This window comes from Ochotona princeps, chromosome 9 (assembly GCF_030435755.1).
Source record: "Ochotona princeps isolate mOchPri1 chromosome 9, mOchPri1.hap1, whole genome shotgun sequence".
Taxonomy (NCBI): domain Eukaryota; kingdom Metazoa; phylum Chordata; class Mammalia; order Lagomorpha; family Ochotonidae; genus Ochotona; species Ochotona princeps.
Window position 1 is genome coordinate 37,784,369 of NC_080840.1, and position 18,104 is coordinate 37,802,472.

The window sequence follows — 18,104 nt, forward strand, 5'->3', positions numbered from 1 at the left end:
ACCAATTTCTACATGATCCCTCAGCACCCACAGGGGATTGGTTCCAAGACCTCTCACGGATACCAGATGCTCAAGCCCTGCAGACAATGGCGTGGCATTTGGACATTCTCCCACATACATGAACTCACCTCTAGCAGATTTATCACAGCTCCTGCAATGGAGAACAGCTGCACTCTGGGGCGTGGAAAATGACAACACTAGGCAGTTTGTACATAGTACTGACAGGATTTTTTCCCCTGAATGTTTTCAAGTCACAGTTGGCTGAACTGGCAGATGTGGAAGCCAAAGACATGAAGGGCAATTGCATCTTCCTACAAATGAGTCAGACTGATGCCGCTTTGTCACCAAAGTTGGGACAAACAAAAACAAAGCACCATGAGATGTAAGGCTTGTTCAAAGCAGCAATAAGGTGGAGAAAGACTCAACTGCCAACTGCTGACTCTCTGGGGAACAAAGAGGAGCCCTGCAGAGGGCAGGCCACAGAACAGTGGGAGGCTGGAGGGCCAAACGTCCAAAGGGAAGGAACACAGGAACTACAGGGGCTTCCTCAGTGGCAAAGCTCTTTAACTCTTTTTCTTCTTTTCAAGACTGTTTTTTTTGAAGGAGTTAGAGAGAGAGGAGGAGGAGGGTAGAAATCTTTACACCACTTCACTCGCCAGAGGACCACAACACCCAGACCTGGGCAAAGCTGAAGCTAGCTCTCCCACATGGGTGCAGGGGCCCAAGCACTTGGGACACCTTCCACTGCTTTCTCAGGCACATTAGCAGGGAGTCAGATCACAAGAACAGCCAGGACTCAAACCAGTGGCCACATGGGACTCTGATGCCACTTGACCCAATATGTCACAGTGCTGCCCCTAACACAGTCTTTTTAAAGTATTCTTGAATCTCTCCATAATGCGAAAATCTCCAATTTATTATAATTTTCTGCAAAAGGTATCATTTTATACCATAAGCAGAATGCTTATTGTAAAAATCAAAATAATTCCTCTGACAGGAGCTTTTAGTTTATGAAATCTAAACAAGTGTATGTGTATATGTGTGTATGTGTGTGTGTGTGTATAAACGTATATGGCTGAGCACCTGGCACAGCAGTTAAGATGATGTTATGAGCAGGGCCCGGCGCAACAGCAGTGGTTAAACTCCTGGTCTTGCAAGCGTTGGTATCCTGTATGGTTGCCGGTTCTAATCCCGGTGGCCCTGCTTCCTCTCTAGCTCCCTGCTTGTGGCCTGGGAAAGCAGTCAAGAATGGCCCAAAGCCTTGGGACCCTGCACCCATGTGGAAGACCTGGAAGAAGCTCCTGGCTTTGGAGCTTCTTTCCAGTTGCTGCGGCCGCTTGAGGAGTGAACCAGCGAACAGATTTTCCTCTGTCTTTCCTCCTCTCTATATATCTGGCTTTCTAATTTTATTTTTTTAATTTTTTTTAAGATTTATTTATTTGTATTACAAAGTCAGATATACAGAGAGAAGGAGAGACAGAGAGGAAGATCTTCTGTCCGATGATTCACTCCCCATGTGACCGCAACAGCTGGTGCTGTGCCGACCTGGAGCCAGGAGCCAGGAGTCAGGAATCTCTTCCGGGTCTCCCACATGGGTGCAGTGTCCCAAAGCATTGGGCCATCCTTGACTGCTTTCCCAGGCCACAAGCAGGGAGCTGGATGGGAAGTGGAGCTACTGGGATTAGAACCAGCACCCATATGGGATCCCGGAGCATTCAGGACGAGGACTTTAGGCTGCTAGGCCACGCCGCTGGGCCCTGGCTTTCCAATTAAAAAAAAATATATGTTACGTGCAATATCTGCACCTCATCTTAGAATGTCTGGGTTTAAGTCCCAGCTTCCTGTTCAAATACTCAGGTCCATGACATCTATTAGAGACCCAGGCAGATTTCTGGGTTTCTGGCTTCAGCCAGGCCTAGTCTTGACTTTCGGGAGCTTTTGGGAGTGAATCAGCAGATCAAAGATCTCTTCTCTCTGCCTGTGTCTGCCTCTCTCTGCTTTTCCAATAAATTCACAAAGAAATATTCAATAATCAACAGTCCATTTCATTTTTTATGAACATCAGGCAAATTTCCCAATAAGAAACGAATAAACAGAATAAAAACTCCACATGCCTTAATACCATAAGTGAAAATAAGTAGTTTAATATAAACAGAGGTGTATGTTTTCCCATCCTTACCTTAACATCAAGAGAGTAAGGCGTGATCTTCTGGCCAATTTTTTCTAAGAAAACACATAAAAATCTTAAGGCTTCTTCTCTACAGTCACGAAACTGTAATAAAAAAAAAATAGCGAGAATGAGAGTCATTCCAACATAAAGAAATACACAAGGAAAACGAAATGAAGATGTTCAACTTACTTCATCAACGGCGAGCGATTTCCGGACGAACACAAGCAAACCAAAGTCTTTGGAAAAAACTAAAGAAGTCTGCAATGCTAGACAAAGAAAAAAAAAGTTATAAAGAAGCATTTTGTAAACCCACCTATAAAGGGCTGTTTGATTTTCCAGGCAGCCTTTGAGATAAAAAGCTCATCAGTCTAAGGTATTAATGAAGAAAGCAGAAAATTCTAGAGGATGTTTCACAAGGATGTGGTAGGCAGGCGATCCCTGTGCCCTCACACCTGGTAACAGGTCTGAATGTTCACTGAGAAAAGGGAAAGGAGGCTGCCCATGCCAGAAAGGTCTGTGCCAAGCAACTGGGCGCACGCTGGTAACACTGTAACCAGCCTAGCCTTTAAAAGGCAAAGGAGGAAGAGATGCAGGGCAGAGATTAGGAGATTGCAAACCTCTCCTCAGAGGATCTTAAGGGACCAAGGGGCAGGGATGGGAAGCCTACTTCTAAGGGTCAGCAACCTTGGCAAACAGGGACCTGACCCTGCAGCTCGCAAGCTAGGAGCGTGTCCCCTGATCTCCCCCAACCCCACCATCCCGCAGCCTTAAGAGCCTTCTTTAAGGAAAGGTGTCTGTCGGGAACAGTTCCGGTTGCCTCATCCCGAACCAGGAGATTAAAACATCTGTAGCTCCTCTAGGAACCCCTCAAGGGAGACAAGTAAGGCATGGACGAAGCAAAGTCGAAACTGCAGACAGCACTTCTGTTCAGTTCCTGCCAATTCACCAAGGATGAAAAGCGTTCAGCTCTAGGAAAGCGTTCTGGGAATGTAGGTGAGACAAAAGAAAGCGAAAATACTTTCGATTGCCCTTTCATCCAATTTTTGAGGACAACGATAACCCAATTGGGGATCGTTTTGGTTTTTAAGCACATTTGGTTTTTAAAACACCAGGCTGGCGGGGTGAGGGTGGGGTGTAGGGAGCAGAAGGACAAATCGCTTTTTACACATATGCACGGATATTCGAAGACTGAACTAGCGTTCACTACACCCACTGGGCTCGGCGGCTCTAACCTAGTCAGAAACCCAGGGTAGAGCGCCCGACCCGGCCGGTACCCACCCAGCACCGCGGGGCTGGTGCTCAGCACGCACTCCTGCCCCAAGCCCCGGATCAGTTGGCAGCCAGCCATGGCAGCACCGCAGCGGTCGGCGGAGGACAGGCAGTCCCGCAGCTGCAGCAGGATGCCCTGCACCGGGGAGCCGGGGTCCGCCATGATCCCGCCCTGAGCGCTCGCGCACGCGCGCCCGAGGCCCGGGCCCGGAAGCGCCGCGAGGCGGGGCTGGCGTCGGCGGACCCTTCCATGAGGCCCTGCGCCGGGGGGAGGGTACCTGACTGCGCCGCCTGGCTGACTGAGGAACGTGCACCGGATACACTTAGCGTGCCCGCAAGGAAACCTGGGGAAAACGGGAGCGGGGGCTTTGGCTTGCGAAAACAGAAGACGAGACTCAGGTGTTGGGGTTGGCAGAATCTGAGGCGCGCGCGCGCGCACACACACACACACACACACACACACACACACACACACACACACACACCACACCACCCGCCAGGGACCGTGTGAGTGACCGAGGAGGCATTCCTGGAGAGAAACACCCCTCCACCAACTTGGTCTGGTCCGACTCTCCAGATTTCCCGCGAAAACGAGGACCGGCAGAGGGTCAGACTATCTCAACAGAGGGGAAACTGCGCAAGAACTGACTGCACTTTCCGTTGGGGCACCGAAACAGGCTATTCAATATCCCCTGTGGATATTGAGTGGTGCCTTCTGAAGGCGGGGCCAAGCGAAAGCGCCGCTGTGATTGGTGAAGCCCCGCTGGGGGTGGTGACGGTCGTGCCGCCGGCGGGAACACTCGGCGTGGCTGCATAGTCGGAACTGCCGGGTTTGCTCCGAGCCCAAAGAGATATTGTTTTACAGGTGTCCGCCCCTCCCGGTAGGCACACACCAGCCGGAGGACCCGGCGGGGGCTTCCGCGCGGCGAGGCGGGGAGCAGGCCGGGCGGCGGGCTCGGCACCAGCCTATCCTTGTCGCGCAGATAACCCCGAGGGAGCACCATGTCGTCTCCGGCGTCCACCCCGAGTCGCCGCAGCAGCCGGCGCGGCCGAAGCACCCCAGCTCAGACGCGTGAGTCCCCACCGCAGCGGCCCCTGGCTCCCTGGAGAGCCGGGCCGAGCCCCCGGGTCACCCGCTCCCCGGAGGTGCCGCCCCTTCCGCCTCCCCAGCCCCGGCTGAAACGCCCTGGCAGGTCCGGGACAAAGCCCTGCCGGGTCGGTATGCGCAGACGCAGACTCAGGCGCTCTTCACCCTGGCGGGATTGTTTGTGTTTGTCCAAGAAGAGTCATAGTGCCCCCGAGGGACTGGGGCTGGTGCGGGAAGGCCACGCGTGAGTTGACGGCCGTCTTTTTCTGCTCTGATAACAAGCTCGGAGTGAAGATGCCCGCTCGTCTCCGTTGCAGAGACGGCGGGGCGAGGACTCCACCTCTACCGGCGAGCTGCAGCCGATGCCCACCTCGCCCGCAGCCGAGCTGCAGAGCCCAGCCCCACAAGACCGGTTATTTTCTAGCCCTCCTCAGATGCCTTCCTCAGGTACGCTTCTCGGGTGTACAAATGATCCCTCAGCTCGGGTCGGTCGGGCAAGGGTGGCGAGGCCTTATCATCTCTGTGCATGAACTAATGTGGTCTTTGCCAAAAGGACTGCAAGAGAGTACAGAAATTGTAGCCTTAGGGGCTTGCTGAGCGGGGCAAGCCGTTTTTCTCCTGCATCTTGCTGAGGGCACAGACTAATTCTCCCCGTCGCAGGGTCTGATCATCAGTTTACTCTGGCTGCGATTTCCAGTTTGATGGGCTGCCAAAGAGTCCCTGCATCGTAAATATTTGCATTCTGTTTTGTCAGCTATTCCCCTGGACTTCGATGTCAGTTCACCCCTGACCTATGGCACTCCCAGCTCCCGCGTGGAGGGAACCCCGAGGAGTGGTGTCAGGGGAACACCCATGAGGCAGAGACCTGACCTGGGCTCTGCCCGGAAGGGTCTACAGGTGGATCTGCAGTCCGAGGGGGTGAGTACCCAGAGCCAGGCCCCTGATGGCACCCTGTGGCCAGGTGTACTGATGGTACTAACGTGCTGCCGTGGTAACCGTTTTAACCTAGGCAGCAGCTGAAGATAATGTCGTGGCGAGTGAGCAGTCCTTAGGCCAGAAGCTTGTGATCTGGGGGACAGATGTGAACGTGGCAACTTGCAAAGAAAATTTTCAGGTGAGCTGTGTGTATGTCATAGTTCCTGCTGTAGGCTCTGAAGACACTCAGCTGGAGGGTTTGTAACCCGTCCTTAAGTGGCTGTAGTTACAAAGACACTGGTTTGTAGGCTGTTTAGACCTGTTGATGTTTTTTCTGGTTTTTTTGGTTTGTTTTTTTTTAAATACTGCTTGTGCCCATCTTCACTGAGTTGACCGAATTGCTTAATCCCGAATGCACTGCACTTCATAGTTGTCTGTTTTCTCTTCGTGAAGAGATTTCTACAGCGTTTCATTGACCCCCTGGCTAAGGAAGAAGAAAATGTTGGCATTGACATCACTGAACCTGTGTACATGCAGCGACTCGCAGAGGTGATCCAAAGTTCTACTTATACATTCAGGCTAGGTGTGTAAAAGTGGTAATGTTAGCAAGATAACTAAGTGTTTTGTCTTACAGATCAATGTCATTGGAGAGCCATTTTTAAATGTGAACTGTGAGCACATAAAGTCCTTTGACAAAAATTTGTACAGGCAGCTCATCTCCTACCCACAGGTAACAATTTGGCATTGAATTTGATATATTAGAATAAATATTGGTCTGTGTCCTGAGCTTCCCAAAAACTTTTCCTGCTCTGTAAAGTGGGATACCAATGTTAACAAATGTGGACTCAAAAATGCAGCTTAATCTACTTGGCTGTCAGATTTGTTGTGTTTAAAACTAAGACATGAAAGTGTGAGTTCACTTACTGATGGCAAGCGGAAGGTGTGGCAGTGTGCATCTGATATTGGTGGTCTTGATAGTGGGCTTCTACCCGAGTGTCAACGGAGGTGGATGGGACTCCCTAATTGCTAAATGTTCCTGCAACACAGTGATCCCCTGAGTGGGATCCCTTATGGCTGCTGTCATAGACGTCTGTGGCAGGTAGCCCTTGCTGCACTTCCTGTATTGCAGGTAGTGCTTTGTGGAAAAGCAGGCCGGAAAGGTCTCCCTGCTCTGTGAGAAAGAGCCCACAGTTAGTTTTCTGTAGAGCCACCATCCTGATCAGTGAAACTTCAGATTTGATGTTGACTCAGGAAGTGGGGGAGAGTGCTTTCCCTGTGATACCTCTCAACAGAAATGCAAGCGTTAGCTGGGCCTCTCTGGTTTTCACAGGAAGTTATCCCAACTTTCGACATGGCTGTCAACGAGATCTTCTTTGACCGTTACCCTGACTCAATCTTAGAGCATCAGATTCAAGTGAGACCGTTCAATGCGTTGAAGACTAAGAACATGAGAAACCTGAATCCGGAAGGTACTGTGTTTCATAGCAGGCTAGAGCCTGGCATGAGATAAACAAAGCTTTATTTCAACAAGGACCATTGAAAGAATTGGTGGTAGAAATAATAACAGCAAGCATGGTGAATTATAGACTGATAGAAATAATACATATTTAGTTCTTTTTTACACTTAGGAATCTACCAAATCTTTTATTCTGGAATTTTCATTATAAAAGATGGGATTTTTAAAAGATTGGCTTGAAAGGTAGAGAGAGAGATCTCTGTCCACTTGTTGACTCCCCCCAAATGGCTGCAATAGCCGGGGCTGACCAAGCTGCAGCCAGAAGCTTCTAGGTCTCCCGTGTGGCTGCCAGGGACCCAGGCAGTTGAGCCATCCTCCACTGCCTTCCCATGCTTATACTTCACCCATGCTTATACGGGTTGTCATCAACACTTCGGGTGACCCACCCACAGTATTACAACAGTGGCCCCAGGATGTGACTATTAACTGTTTTCTAAGTTAAGTGAACTTATAGAAATGTAATAAAGATTGCTAAGTAGGCATTTTCTGAGAATCATTTTAGAATGCAAATACAGAATATACCCCTGAGATTTTGAAATCCATTTGGGAGTCAATAAAAGAGCAAAACAGCCACAGATGGAACAGAAAGCTGGGCCCTTGTCGGGGAAGATCATGGCACAAGATAAACTGGGGTGATGTTTAGGATTTGAAAAACAAGCACAACAGAACTCATTCTCAAGAGTAACCAAAGAGTGCTGCTCAGGAGAGACAGCCTGAGTCCCAGAGGGGCTCTGTGGATGAAGTGGGAGGCCACGGGCAGATACACAAAGCAACAAGCTTCTGATAGGCCAAGGAAAGAGGTGACAGGTGCCCACTAGGCAGCAGGCCTAGCTGAAGATGGTGGGGGGAGAGTCACAGTTCAGCGAAGGTGCCCATTGGACAGAGCAGAGCCTGCCTGGACCCCAGACACCCCTGTGCCTCAGGTGAGATCTGCGGTACAGTAGCAGACACATTGCTGGGGAGTAGCCAGTGGGGCAAGCTGACCTTTCATCCTGTCTCTTTCCCCAGACATTGACCAGCTCATCACCATCAACGGCATGGTGATCAGGACGTCCCAGCTGATCCCCGAGATGCAGGAGGCCTTCTTCCAGTGCCAAGTGTGTGCTCACACGACCCGGGTGGAGATGGACCGTGGCCGCATTGCCGAGCCTTCCGTGTGCACACGCTGCCACACTAGCCACAGCATGGCACTGATCCACAACCGCTCCCTCTACTCCGACAAGCAGATGGTGAGGCCTCTTGCACCCTGGTCAGGCCTCCGCCTCTGTCCAAACCCCTGAAAAACCAGGTTCAGCTTGGCACCCCATGTCCGTCAGCCCTGCTTCCTAAGTGACCCTGTGCACCTCCGCTCCTCCCCTGCCTGCTGTCTCGGTTGGAAGGTAGCACACAGAGCCTGCCGAGGCTCCAGCATTGGGACACCGTGTCCCCATTCATGACTGCATGCTCTGTGTGGCCATGCTCAGAAATAGTTGATGAAAAAGCAATAGTATGTTCTTCCACTATAAGTCATTTTAGATCACTCTTTTTTTTTTTTCTTAAGACTTGTTTGTTTATTTGAAAGGCAGAATTAGAAGGAGAGACAGAAATATCTTCCATCCACTGGTTGAATCTGCAAACATCCACAGTGTCCAGAGCTGGGCCCCTGTGAAGCCGGGAGCTTCCTCTGGGTCTCCCACGTGGGTGTAGGGACCCAAGCACTTGAGCCGTCCTCCGGTGTTGTCCCAGGCCCATCAACAAGGAGCTGGATCTAAAGTATTGCAGCGTGGACACAAGCTGCTGTCTGTGAGGGATGCCATTGTGACACGTGGCAGCTTTAGCTGCTGAACCTCTGGCCCCTCCAGTCACTTTCAAGTTAATAAATCAGCTTACCCTGGGAATTATTAAGTAACTAAAATATAGGTTGGAGTGTTTTTGTGAGAAATACTTTAAGCTTCTAAAATGTTTTTAGCAAACCTAAAATATGATGTGTAAACCAAAGATGAGAGTATAGGAAACGCTAAAGCACAGAATTACTTGGTTGTAGGCTGGCATAATGGCGCAATTAAGCTAATCCTCCACTTGCAAGTGCCAGCATCTCATATGGCTGCTGCTTTGTGTTTTGGTTACTCAACCTGCCCTCCAGCAACTTGCTGATAGTCTGAGTAAGCAATCGAGGATGGCCCAAAGCCTTGGGACCCTGCACCCATGTGGGAGACCCGGAAGAGGCTCCTGGCTCCTGGCTTCAGGTCGGCCCAGCTCTGGCTGTTATGGCCATTTGGGGAGTGAATTAATGGATGGAAGATGTTTTTTGTCTGTTTCTCCTCTGTAAACCTTGTTTTCCAATAAAAATAAATCTTTAAAAGGTTAAACTGTATTGTTACAACAGCTTCACTGGTAAAGAACAAATGGTGTAGTGTCTAAGTTTCTCACAAATATTATGTTCCATGAAGCTTGATCTTTTATCTCTTTAATCGTTAAAATCCTTGATTGGAAGGAGGAAGGCAGGTGATTGTATGTTCGATGTGCTGGGATGGGAACTTGTGGTTTCTCTTTGCTGCTGTGCATAAGCAGTTTCTTTAATGCTACGTGGGGTGTGGAACAGCAGGGAGCCAGGGATACAGTGGCAAACGCCTTGTTGCCAGGAACCTCTGACCTTGGACCCCTTCAAAAATTCCGAAGTCTGGCTTGGAATGAAGCCCTCGACCAGCCCCATGATAGGTTTCAGTTCCTTCCACTGCAGTGTTCCCCATAAGAACTGTTGTCCACGTGTCCTGCCCTGCCCCCCTCCCTCAGGCAGGGAACCTGCTGGGCAGAGCAGACAGCTGCGTGGCGAGTGGGTGAGGACAGGGACACGGGCAGGTGGTAGAGAAGGACAGGAGCCCCTGACCTTTACAGATGGCGTTCCGCACCCAGGTGACCCACAAACACATGCAAATAGGTAAAGCACCCCAGCCTCCCTTACCATGGCAGAAGACGGAGCTGTGAGTTGCCCCTCTAGGTCAGAACCTGGGGCCCCGTCACTTTCCAAGCAGATCAGCCAGCTGGAGCTTAGAACAAAAAGCTTGTTAAGACAAGCGAGGGTCCAGGTGTCAGACCTGGCTACTCAAGCAATGCAGGTGCTTTGAACACACCCCCAGTTCCCTGCTCTTCCTCCAGATCAAGCTCCAGGAGTCTCCTGAGGATATGCCCGCTGGACAGACGCCTCACACCGTCATCCTCTTCGCTCACAATGATCTTGTGGACAAGGTCCAGCCTGGGGACCGAGTGAATGTCACAGGTAAGAGAGGAGTTTGTGCCAGCACCCCAAGATGCCTGGCTGGCTTCTAGTGTGCCACTCCAGTCAGTCTTGTGCCTCAATCCTCAGTTTGTGGGAATGGGACCACTGTTCCTGTCCCCAGCTATTGGCATGGATCTTCTCAACTCAACAAGGGCCGTGACTACTGAACTTCCTATTTCCCAAACGCACAGCCAAGGGTTAGCTTAGTCACCGTGGACAGAGAAGAGGGGCGCTGAGTGTCACTGCAGCTCAGCTGCTGCTGTGCTCCTGGATCTACATGTCGTACTCTCTGCGCCAGTGAGATGATCTGCAAGCACCCTCAGCCTGCCCGACTTCGGTGCCTTCCAGTCTGCATGGTCTCAGAAGGAGGATGTGTGTGTGTGTGACAGCTGCTGCTGTCCCAAGTGGGCAGTGTAGGGAGTGTGTCCTGGGACCCACAGGCCATGCCTTTTCAGCATCAACTTTGAGTTGTGGGTCTGTAGTCAATCATTCAGAGGGATGCAGAGGCTTCTGTGAATGAGAGGACTTGTGATCCCAGTTCCACCGCCAGCCACTCTGCCACCTTTGGCACAGTGTCTAGTCCACTAGGTTAAGCTGCCGTTTCAGTGTGCTCAGGGCAGAGGGGCTGTGGGCAGTACCCTCAGTGCTGCTATGTGAGGGAGAGTTAGTCCAGGTGCCCATTGAAGAACATAACATGCAGCTGTGTTAACTGTAGTGAACTTCCTGTCCCATCCGCCATCTGTCTGGCAGAGGGACAGTTAGTGTGTGCTTTCGGGATGTGAGTTGTTATTGCACTTTAAAGTAGAATAACATTGACCTGTTGAAGAAAGGACAGTGGTGTGTGCCATTACCCTGTGAGAGGGCAGCTTTGTTTTTTTCTCAGCAAAGTAGCTGGGGGTACGGGTGTATAACACACTGGTTGAGATACCACAATATCATTGTCCGCTGCACTTAGGATCCAGCTTTTGCTAATAACAGCAGGAAGTAGACCCCAATCATAGCTTAAGGCTTCTTTGAAATCACAAAAATTGAGTGTGAAACTCATGATTGGGAATCTTGCTTTCTTGAAGAATAGATGACTATTTGTTAGGCTTCCTTGAATTAACATTCTTACAGAGGACACAGCCATTGATCTGCATACCTACTATTAACAGAAAATAGTCATTTCCCCTTCTTGTTTGACTCAGTATGTTATCTTTCTGCCCGTGAAATGATCTCAGTATTTTTCTAGGCTATCCTTTTGTTACAAGTTCCTGGTACTGGATTTTAACATGCATGCACTTGGTTATTTGCTGCTTAGTGAGAGACACTGAGCACTCCCATTGACCTGTTCATTCGCTACCTACTCCTAACTCCCAGAGGGCCAGTGGCAGGGGCTGGGAATACAATCCAAATCTCCAAAGTGAGTGGCAGGGACCTGTTGCCTAAAGCATTACCACCTCCTGCTAGGCAGGTGGTGTTAATGGGATGCTGGAGTCCAGAGCTGGGAGCCGAACCCAGGCCCTCCAGCATGGGATTGTGGGCAGTTTAACTACTGGGCTAGATGCATGTCCAAGGGGATTTACAGTCTGCCTTTCAGAAGCCTCTGTTCTTGCCACCTGGCCCTTTCCTGCTGCTGCCTCCCTGGGAGCTCAGAAGAGGCCTTGACTGGGCAGGGACAAGTCGGGGGGCCACCATGTCTCGGCTCACTACCTCCTCTGGTGCCCACCTCGGCACCTGTCAGCTGCTGTCCTTTCAAGGAGGGAGCAGCCACCCCAGGGAGGAGCTGAGTGTGTCTCTGGCTTCCACCCTCAGGAATCTACCGGGCTGTGCCTATTCGAGTCAACCCCCGCGTGAGCAACGTGAAGTCCGTCTACAAGACCCACATCGATGTCATCCATTACCGGAAAACAGACGCGAAGCGCCTACATGGCCTCGACGAGGAAGCTGAACAGAAGCTTTTCTCGGAGAAACGTGTGGAATTGCTTAAGGAGCTTTCAAGGAAACCAGATATCTACGAGAGACTTGCTTCAGCCCTAGCTCCGAGCATTTATGAGCATGAGGATATAAAGAAGGTAACTCAGGGGGTTGGAACTGACAGCTCCCTGAAAATCGGGGAGCTGCCCCATGCCAGCAGTCCAGATGAGAGTTGCTATCTGGGGCACAGAGTGCGTCGCCAGAGCCCTGATGTAGTCACTGGTTCAGGAGAGTCAGGGGGCCGGTGTCTCTTGCCTCATCTCTGCACTGAGCTTGGGTTTTTTTTTGTTTGTTTTTTTTTTTTTTGAAAGTCAGAGTTAGAGAGGGAGAGACGGAGATCTTGCATCTGCTGCTTCATTCCCTGTTGGCCACAACCCCCAGGACTGGACCAGCTCAAACCCAAGAGCTTCGTCTAGGTCTCCCATGTGGGTAGCGGGGGCTGAAGCACTTGGGCCATCTTCTCATGCTTTTTAGGGCCATTAACAGGGATCCAGACCAGAAGTAGAGCAGCCAGAACATGAACCAGCACCCATGTGGGATACCAGCATCTCAGGCTGTAGCTGTACCAACTTCACCACACCACAGACCCTGAACCTGGGTTTCTAGTGTAAGGCCACAGGGGCTCAATAGGGATTTATGTGGCCAACACCATGGCACAGTGTTGCGCATCAGCGGTAGAGGAATCAAAGCACTTTCATGTGCCCTCCTTCAACTGCTTTTATTTTGTGTTCATGGAATATAGAAGTACTCATAAATTCAAATGCTTACCTCGATAACCCTGCAGTTAATGGATATCCCGACACATTTGCTTACCTAGGGCATCTTGCTCCAGCTCTTCGGTGGAACAAGGAAGGATTTTAGTCACACAGGAAGGGGCAAATTCCGGGCTGAAATCAACATCCTGCTGTGTGGTGACCCCGGCACCAGCAAGTCCCAGCTGTTGCAGTACGTGTACAACCTGGTACCCAGAGGCCAGTACACGTCCGGGAAGGGTTCCAGTGCCGTGGGCCTCACTGCGTACGTGATGAAAGACCCCGAGACGAGGCAGCTGGTCCTGCAGACGGGCGCCCTCGTGCTGAGCGACAATGGCATCTGCTGCATCGACGAGTTCGACAAAATGAATGAGAGCACCCGATCGGTGCTGCACGAGGTCATGGAACAGCAGACTCTGTCCATTGCGAAGGTGATTAGCAGCCTCCACGTGTGGGTGCTGGGAGCACAGGGCATGACCCTGCTGAGGAGCAGTTGGCCTCTGAGGTGTCAGCCAGGCCTCTTTAAATCTCGTCTACTGTATTTCCTGCCCACTCACATGTGGTGTGTGTAGAAGTTGGGTTAGTCCCGAAGCTCGTGCTGGGGGTTCCTTTCTGAGAAAGGTGTTGATCGGCTCAGGAGCTTCTGGCCTGTCTCCCAGGCATGGATGCAAGGACGGGTTGTGAACACACTGGACTGTGAGAGTCAGTGGGTTGACATGGCTCTGACAGGATAAATGTAGCTCGGGTGATCTGGAATTAGCAGATCAGGCAAGAATGGCTCTGACCCCCACCCCACATCCCCTACTGGCAGCTTGGAGCTAGGCTTCTAACGACCTCATTTCCTCCCCCAGGCCGGGATCATCTGTCAGCTCAACGCACGCACCTCCATCCTGGCAGCGGCAAATCCCATCGAGTCCCAGTGGAACCCCAAGAAAACCACCATCGAAAACATCCAGCTGCCTCACACGCTATTGTCAAGGTGCTGAGTGAATGCTATGACACAGGCGTTTTTGGTTTTGCTCATTGGTAGAATCTTCAGGCAGTGCTTGAGAGTGCTCCCCCCTGGAGTACAAGGCGTTTCAGTTGTGTCTGGTCAGGACAAAGGCAAGAATTCTGTATTCTTGGCCCAACTATGGGTGTTTTGTTTTGTTTTTTAAGCACCAGGGCGACATGCCACCTTAACAACCTTATTCATTCAGCAGTCGCTCACCTCTGTTCTCTACTTTCCTCTGTGCAGGTTTGACTTGATCTTCCTCATGCTGGACCCCCAAGATGAGGCCTACGACAGGCGGCTGGCTCACCACCTGGTCTCACTGTACTACCAGAGTGAAGAGCAGGTGGAGGAGGAGTTCCTGGACATGGCCGTGCTGAAAGACTACATCGCATACGCCCACAGCACCATCATGCCACGGCTCAGCGAGGAGGCCAGCCAGGCCCTCATCGAGGTCAGCTCTCTAGTTGTTTCTTCTGGAGTTATAATATCAGCTTTCCTGGGTGTTCATTTATGCACTGGGTGTTCAGGCTGCACAGCAACCTGAGTGTATGAAATCCACACAAATCACCCAGTTCTTGGAGCTTCCATCTTGGGAGTTTTTTGTTTTTGTTGAAGATTATTTTATTTGAAGGGAGGGAGAGATGGTCAGAGAAATCTTCCCCTCCACTGGCTCACTTCCCAGATGACCACAAGAGCCGGGGTTGAACTAGCCCAAAGCCAGGAGCTTTCTTCCAGGTCTCCCATGTGGGTTGTAGGGGACGATGCGCTGTCTGTCTCTGTAACTGGAACTTTGAAATGATAAGTAAATACATCTTTTAAAAGAAAAGCAGAAATGAAATGAGTGTTAGGTATTCTTAGATTCACTCTAAGACATCTTCTCAACTAGCTTTCGAGTCAGAGCATCTCCAGCCATCAGTACAAACTGCTGTGGGGACCTCCTCCGAGGATTCGCAGAGAGTGTATGTCAGGACCACATACAGCTTATGATCCCTCTCAGTATCTCCGCATGCCAACCAGGCAGTTCAGGTTATTTAATGGAACCCTGTCCAGGTCTCAGCCACAGAACCAAGAACTGTCACCAGGCAGCTTTGCTCTTGTGTCTGCCCTAGGCGTACGTAGACATGCGGAAGATCGGCAGCAGCCGGGGAATGGTATCTGCATACCCTCGTCAGCTGGAATCGTTAATTCGCTTGGCAGAAGCCCACGCCAAAGTACGGTTTTCCGGCAAAGTGGAAGCAATCGATGTGGAGGAGGCCAAGCGCCTCCACCGTGAGGCTCTGAAGCAGTCTGCCACCGACCCCCGGACGGGCATTGTGGACATATCCATTCTCACCACAGGTGTGTAGTTTCAGGGAACAGAAATACTTTTTTGAGAAACACAGGGGCATGGTCAGGTAGTTGACATTTCAGGTTTTGATTGGCAATTAAACCGTTGGAAGCAGGAGTGCCGATCCTTCTTTGAACCAGGACCCCTCTGAGAACCGGAAGAGAGTCGGCCCTTAATCTTCCCATTAGCAAATACACTAAGACACAGCTTTGTGTATAATTTCAAGAAGGGTCTGTCTCCATCTCTGCTGTGAAATTTCCAAGCTAACTCATTTGAAAGCAATGGTTAATTTCTTTAAAAGGAGTGACCAGGCCTGCTACGTAATACAAACCAGGTTTCAGTAGAAAGTAGCAGCTGGACTGGGATGATGCTCTGCTGGCTCTGTCTTCAGACCAGAGAGGGTATACCCAAGAAGCCGTTGGACTTGCTGGACAATAAGATGCTGGACTCTATGTTTGGTATACGCTTGCAATGGGGGAATCTCAACTGAACTTGAGCTGTGGTTATGCAACAAGGTGGAGGAATCCACCATGGTGGGAGGGTTTGGGGAGGGGTGGGGAGAACCCAAGTATCTATGTAATTGTGTCACATAATACAATGTAATTACTGAAGTTAAATAATAAATATATATAAAAAAAAAAAAAAGAAAGTAGCAGCTGCTGACTCAGAGAAAACTGGACACCACATACATCAGAGTTCAAGATTCATGGTGCTTTCCAGTACATCTGCCATCCGCCTGCTATTCCCTAAAGTTTATTGGCTAGCAAAACATCTGTGGGAGGACTCTGAGACAGTTGACTTCCCAAAAGAAATGTTCTCACCGATTTGTTTTTTAATCAGGAATGAGTGCCACCTCTCGTAAACGGAAGGAAGAATTAGCCGAGGCGTTGAAAAAGCTTATTTTATCCAAGGGCAAAACACCAGCTCTGAAATACCAGCAACTTTTTGAAGATATTCGGGGACAGTCTGACATAGTAAGTATTCACGTGTGAGAGTGTGTGTGTGTGTGTGTGATTAATTTATGTACTTGAAAGTCAGAGAAAGGGCGAGACAGAGGGAGGCCTTCCATCCACTGGGTCACTCCCCAAATGGCTGCAAAAGCTGAAGCTTAGCCAACGCAGAAGCTGCTTTCCCAGGCACACTAGCAGGGAGGTGGATCACAAGTGGACCAGCCAGGAAGCGAACCTGCACCTGTATGGAATGCAAGCACCAGTCAGCTTTACAATAGTGCTGTGCCACGGTAGTGCCCCCCTAGTTGTTTAGGTGATAAATGCAAATGTACCTAAGACTAGAGAAGGAAAGTAAGATCATCTATAAACCCACCATCCAGAAATAGTTTTTCTGTCAGGGGAAAATACTCTAAGGACCCTTTTGTGAATAAGTGAGATGAAGACATTGAGTGGGAAGAATCATGCAGGCCCACCCAACCCCACTTGCTTTTCCAGCCCCTTTGCCAAACACTAGGGCCAGAGCTGAGTAGTAGCTGCCACACAGGGTGATGCTTTCACGTTCAAATTAGCCTGTCTGTGGCCATTACGGATGACTTGACACATGAAATACTTGTCTTTTTCTTCCATAAAGGCCATCACCAAGGATATGTTTGAAGAAGCCCTGCGAGCCCTGGCTGATGACGACTTCCTGACTGTCACCGGCAAAACTGTCCGCCTACTGTAAGGCTGTGGCATGTCATGAGCCACATTGACACCCACATGTGGCCTCCAGGCCAGTCTGCTGCTGCCATCTGTCTCAGTGGACTCTGGAAGGCATTATTTGGCTGTATCAAAGCTTTCTAACTTGGGTTCAGTGTTCTTAGTAAAGCATATGTTTTCATGTTTCTAGTAAAGCAAAAAAAGAAAGAGGAAAAAAAAAAAGCTTGCCAGTATGCAAACATGGACTGCTGTAGCAGAGACTGTGCTAACATGCCACTTGGGAGCAGCAGGGCTGCTGGGCAGACATGGAGCCCCATGTGCAGAAGGCAACTGCCAACAAAGCTGGCGCAGGGCCAGGCCTGTGTGCTGGTGTTTGCCCACCTGCTGGAAGATTTTGCAATATGAAGAAGTGGAAGTGGCCAGGACACATCGCTCAGTGTGAAGGATCAAGGGCTGGACCACTTCTCTAGCCCTTGTGTTGGCATAGACTATAATTCTTTTTAGAGATTTGTTTTTCTTCCCCTGTAGCTACTAGTAGATCAGGAATATATGATTGGAAATGATGATATTCTGGGCTAACTTATGCCGCTTTATCCTAATTTGTAAAACTTTTCCTAAATAAATGACAAAGAAATAACAAATGGTTATCTGGCATTATGTTTCATTCAGAAGACGACTTTGCTAAATGCTGTATTTGCGGTAGGTATTTGATGTGACACTCGAGACATTAGCAAATGGCTGTTCTTGCAAGTCCAGTCCCTGACAGGTAGCAGGTAATGGCCGTAGTGCCTTGATCCCTGCCACCCACATAGGAGATCCAGGTTAAGTATGGGTTCTGAATGGACAAAGAAATAGGATAAGGAAGGCGAGTGGGTTCATGTACCTGGAGAATTATTTTTGTTAACCTATGGAAGAAAGGTTTTGTTCCTGTTCTGTAATTTAGACAGAAACAAATGATCAGGAGGTAAATTTGCTTCATTGCAGGTGGTGGTAACTATAGGGCAGTATTCACTGTAAACTAGGTATAGGGAACCCAGCTATCCCAGTCCTAGGAATATATCCAAAGGAAATGGAATCTTCATATGAGAAAGGGATCTGTAATCCTGTATTCATGGCAGCGCAGTCTACAATACCAAAGACATGGAAACAACCCAGATGCCTGTACAAAGAGGATTGGATGAAGAAACCGGTACATCTACTCTGGAATACTACT

General features: G+C 49.9%; 2 protein-coding genes across 3 annotated transcripts in view; one reads left to right on the forward strand and one right to left on the reverse strand.

The window, feature by feature from the left end:
* PRKDC (protein kinase, DNA-activated, catalytic subunit) overlaps nucleotides 1-3,632 on the reverse strand; it is a 147,547-nt gene extending 143,915 nt beyond the window's left edge. The window contains exons 1-3 of the mRNA XM_058668618.1: nucleotides 3,449-3,632; nucleotides 2,360-2,436; nucleotides 2,180-2,272 (exon numbers count right to left, since the gene is read on the reverse strand). Coding sequence (XP_058524601.1) covers nucleotides 2,180-2,272; nucleotides 2,360-2,436; nucleotides 3,449-3,602 — 324 coding nt within the window. The 5' untranslated portion in view covers nucleotides 3,603-3,632. The remainder of the gene's footprint in view (nucleotides 1-2,179; nucleotides 2,273-2,359; nucleotides 2,437-3,448) is intronic.
* A 568-nt stretch (nucleotides 3,633-4,200) lies between these two features.
* Nucleotides 4,201-17,098, forward strand: MCM4 (minichromosome maintenance complex component 4). Of its 2 annotated transcripts, XM_058668619.1 has the most exons (17): nucleotides 4,201-4,320; nucleotides 4,423-4,511; nucleotides 4,809-4,973; nucleotides 5,281-5,444; nucleotides 5,536-5,640; nucleotides 5,895-5,990; nucleotides 6,076-6,171; nucleotides 6,772-6,910; nucleotides 7,966-8,186; nucleotides 10,093-10,213; nucleotides 12,008-12,267; nucleotides 12,987-13,352; nucleotides 13,773-13,900; nucleotides 14,159-14,366; nucleotides 15,025-15,253; nucleotides 16,083-16,216; nucleotides 16,824-17,098. In XM_058668619.1, the coding sequence occupies exons 2-17, from the start codon at nucleotides 4,442-4,444 to the stop codon at nucleotides 16,914-16,916; spliced, it is 2,595 nt and encodes an 864-aa protein (XP_058524602.1). In that variant the 5' UTR covers nucleotides 4,201-4,320; nucleotides 4,423-4,441; the 3' UTR covers nucleotides 16,917-17,098. The 2 variants fall into 2 exon arrangements, with proteins under 2 accessions (XP_058524602.1, XP_004580665.2); XM_004580608.4 differs by having other exon boundaries at nucleotides 4,281-4,511.
* The last annotated feature ends 1,006 nt before the right edge of the window (nucleotides 17,099-18,104 follow it).